Below are 4328 nucleotides of genomic sequence, written 5' to 3'. Positions count from 1 at the left end.
AGATAATTATAACCAGGGCATGTAAGCGAATAATAAATTCTAAACTTGATTCCCAGTTCTTCATAATTTTTGACGGGGGTGAAAGAGGAATAATTACCAAGAGATTCACTGTCTAGGCTTCCCGTCTCACTGCCATAGACTTCACACATAATCTAAATTAATTACTGAGTTAAATATACAAACAGGGGGAGGAAAGGACTTACTTAATTCGCTGCCGGAACATCTCCACTCCGTCCTCTAGAACTACTTATCTCACACTCACCTAGAACGCGCGAAAAGCATCCCTTCCTTTTGTACAAAAGTACCTTTGATTAGTCCATACAACCAGCGTCTATGCAGTTTGAACCTGATTGGCCAAGACATACTAAACTTCTCGAACAAACACGACAGAAACGTCTTACACATTACCTTCAAATAATACATAATTTTGTATTGTATCCACATAAAAACATAATACTCATTTGGTTTGACATGATTACAGAATAATACGCAAAATAATAATGCATCTTACCAAGTTAAACCTAATTCAATAGAATATTAAGACGTCAACCCAAAACGTTTGTGATCTCCCTATGTGTGACGCCGAAAACGTAACGCTCCATTCTCGTTTGTAGAATAACTGATGTCTTTTCACTCAAAATTATTATTTTCTCACATTACATATATAGGATACTCATATATGTAACTATATATATATATATATATATATATATATATATATATATATGTATATATACATATATATATATATATGTATGTATATATGTATGTATATATATATGTGTGCATGTGAGTGTGTGTGTGTGTGTGTGTGTGTGTGTGTGTGTGTGTGTGTGTGTGTGTGTGTGTGTGTGTGTGTGTGTGTGTGTGTGTGTGTGTGTGTAACACTGAATAGGTCCCAGTGAACTGATATATATTTTATCAACCAAAATACACTTTAATTGTAAACTATTAACATCGAGGGAGACTCGTGGAGGCCAACATGCAGAAACCGAAACGTGGTACGGCCAAGTACTCAAACCTGAGCTAGCACGTGACAAGTGTCAGTGACTTAGCTGATTGCGCCATATCTCTTGATGGCGCAATCGGGTATCCACGTTTCCCGAGGATAGGAAAGATCACTAATCTGCGACCCCAAATCCTGTTTTACACAAGATGCGAGCCCACTCGTGGAGGGGGTTAAGGACTGGAACAAATCCCTTTCACGCTTCGCCATTGTCAATACGAGAGAAATTCGCTAGTGACAGCAACATTGATCTGATAATCTTTATGACAGTCACATGTAGGATTCGAACCTACTGCTTCAGCCATCGGTAAGATAGCCTTACATTGCGTTAATCCCTTTGGCCACCGAGGCTACAAATGTCTTGTAACCCGGAATCTTTCTGTTTCCCGAAGATAGGAAAGGTCACTAATCTGCGACCCCAATTCCAGTTTTACAAAAGATACGAGCCCACTCGTGGAAGGGGCTATGGACCGGAACAAATCCCTTTCACTCTTAGCCATTGTAACTACGAGAGAAATTCGCTAGAGACAGCAAAATTAATATGGTCATTTTTTAGACAGTCGCATGTAGGATTCGAACCTACTGCTTCAGCAATCGTAAGATAAATTTACAGTGCCTTCATCCCTTCAGCCACATAGGCTACGAGAGTCTAGCAACCCGGAATGTTTCTGTTTCCCGAGGATAGGAAAGATCACATATCTGATTCGAGCCCACTCGTGGAAGTGGGAAAGGACCGGAACAAATCCCTTTCACGCTTCGCCATTGTACCTACGGTGGCTGAAAGAGTTAAGGCACTGTAAGGTTATCTTAGCGATGTCTTAAGCAGTAGGTTCGAATCTTACATACGACTTTCATAAAATTATCAGATCAATGTCGCTGGCACTAGCGAATTTGTCTCTCTCTCTCTCTCTCTCTCTCTCACCCACCCACCCACACCCACACACAGACACACACACACACACACACACACACACACACACACACACACACACACACACACACACACACACACACACACACACACACACACACACACACACACACACACACACACACACACACACACACAATAATAGACAGTTGGAACAAGTTAGATGAGAAAGTGGTGTTTGCAAAAACAATACATGAATTTGAAAATAGTTTAGATAAAATGAGATATGAAGACGGGACACAACGAGCATAGCTCCCCTTCCCGTAAAATACAACTAGGTAAATACAACTAGGTAAATACACACACACACACACACACACACACACACACACACACACACACACACACACACACACACACAATAATAGACAGTTGGAACAAGTTAGATGAGAAAGTGGTGTTTGCAAAAACAATACATGAATTTAAAAATAGTTTAGATAAAATGAGATATGAAGACGGGACACAACGAGCATAGTGTGTATATATATATATACATACATACTTATATATATATATATATATATATATATATATATATACATACATACATACATCTTACAATCACCGTTGAGATCCAGGTTTGTAGCCTTTACATATACCTCAATGGTGAAAGAGTGTGTACCGATATGAACTATAACGTCCAAAAAGGGGAGTTTATTGTTCACTCTAATTCCATAGGCATAGTCGAGATAAGAACCACATCCAATGAATTTAGGGCTAATAAAGTTTTAATCTATGTATCTAGCATACATGGATGGTTGAAGTTCGGGATTTTGCATATAGAAATTAGCAAAGAGGATGCTCAAGGGGGATTTCATGACAACACTATCTATTTGGACATACATGTTGCCATCGGGTCCATAAAAGGCGTTTCTTTAACACACGCACGAAGTAGGCAGCTTACCGTGTCTTCAGGTTTCAGTTGGAGGGTCTCTTCTGAATCTCTGCCGTGGCAAATTCTCCGATGAATTATGTCAATGATCTCATCCACAGGGTCATGAGTGAAAGGACTGACCATATCCATGGTATCGGTTATACACGAAGGTCATGTTGATTTTAGATTGCGGCCGCAGGGGTGAAAGGAATGATGAGATCGTTCAGACGTTTTGCAAGTTTGTAGGTGACAGATGATATCTGGCTGATATTAGGGCTATGAGGAAACCCTTGTTCGTGGGCCCTAATGCTGCTATAAGCATATTCAAGCTTGTCATCACCATCAATGAAAGAACTTGGGAGTACTGGCGATACTGTTGTTTTGTCTTATTATTCGGTTGACAGGTTTTAAAGTCATTTGTTGAGTTCCTGACGATCTGCTAAGATGCTCATCATTTTGTTCATACAATATTTATGAAGGACCACAAAGATAGAAGATTTGTTAGCTCTACGGATTACAATAGTGTTATTAACTTTTAACTTTTCTGCAGCAACTTTTCATTCAAAGATGAGAAGAGAACTGCAATTCTGCCATCTTGGAGTGTTGGCTTCTCCGATAATTTCAGCTTGCAAGGTTTTGATTCCTATGTAGTGGGCAGCATTATTCAATGAAGAGGATCTACATATAGTTTTAATAGAAAATAGACATTTTACACGAATGTTTTAAATATATATACATAAATATACATGTGCACCTATGATTTTATACTTTGCAAAGAGAAAAGAAGATAAATAAGATTTAGCGACCACTGACACGAAGTCTTGAGCTTGTTCCCGTCGAGGTGAGATCGAGGAGACAGACGCCCATCGAGGCTACGCGAAGAACAAGCCTGTTGAATCCTCCTCTCTTTGTCCGTATGTGGTGCAGCTGGTCGGGATCGGGCCCGTCAAGCCCGAGTGGCTCACAAAGTCGCAGCGCATACCGTGACACAGGTTCCTGGCGACCTCCTGTGTGTAGCTGGGACCCATATCACGGGACACCTTTTCCAGTTCCATCAAGAAGTTGCCCATGTGGGATATGAACCGCTGGAATTCCACCTTCTTCGTACTGAGAGCGGACTGCAGAGCCGACTGTCTCTCCTCGCTGGCTGTGATTTCGCCACTGAGAGCAGCCATGTCCCTCTCGGCCTCCTGGTTCTCTCTCACCAAGGACTCATATCTCTCCTGCAAGTCGGCCTTCTCCCTGCAAGATAAAAGAGAAGACTTGGCATTCCGTCCTTTCGGTCACCTCGCACACCGGCACTTACCATTCAACGAAGTCAAAACTTCAGTCATGGGAGGGAAGGGTAGGGCTAGGGAAAGGAATGAAGGAAGGGAAGGCGTTTTGCAATGGACTTACTTTTTCTTGCGTTCCCTGTTCTCCCGGACCTTTCTGGCCCTTTCGGCAGCGGGGCCCTCCTTCTCCCACAACTTGACCTTGCGAGGTTTGCCCTTCTTGGTCAGGCGAGAGGGTGCGAG

At 41.7% G+C, this 4328-nt stretch overlaps 1 protein-coding gene across 1 annotated transcript in view; it reads right to left on the bottom strand.

Annotated features, from left to right (window-relative positions):
* Positions 1-2638: 2638 nt before the first annotated feature.
* LOC143024285 (uncharacterized) overlaps positions 2639-4328 on the bottom strand; it is a 2510-nt gene continuing 820 nt past the window's right edge. The window contains exons 2-3 of the mRNA XM_076183077.1: positions 4210-4328; positions 2639-4053 (exon numbers count right to left, since the gene is read on the bottom strand). The exon at positions 4210-4328 is cut by the window's right edge and continues 125 nt beyond it. Coding sequence (XP_076039192.1) covers positions 3684-4053; positions 4210-4328 — 489 coding nt within the window. The 3' untranslated portion in view covers positions 2639-3683. The remainder of the gene's footprint in view (positions 4054-4209) is intronic.

This window comes from Oratosquilla oratoria, chromosome 4, assembly GCF_046742065.1.
Source record: "Oratosquilla oratoria isolate Oo_2021 chromosome 4, ASM4674206v1, whole genome shotgun sequence".
NCBI classification, from domain to species: Eukaryota; Metazoa; Arthropoda; class Malacostraca; order Stomatopoda; family Squillidae; genus Oratosquilla; species Oratosquilla oratoria.
This window is presented reverse-complemented; position numbering and strand designations above follow the sequence as displayed.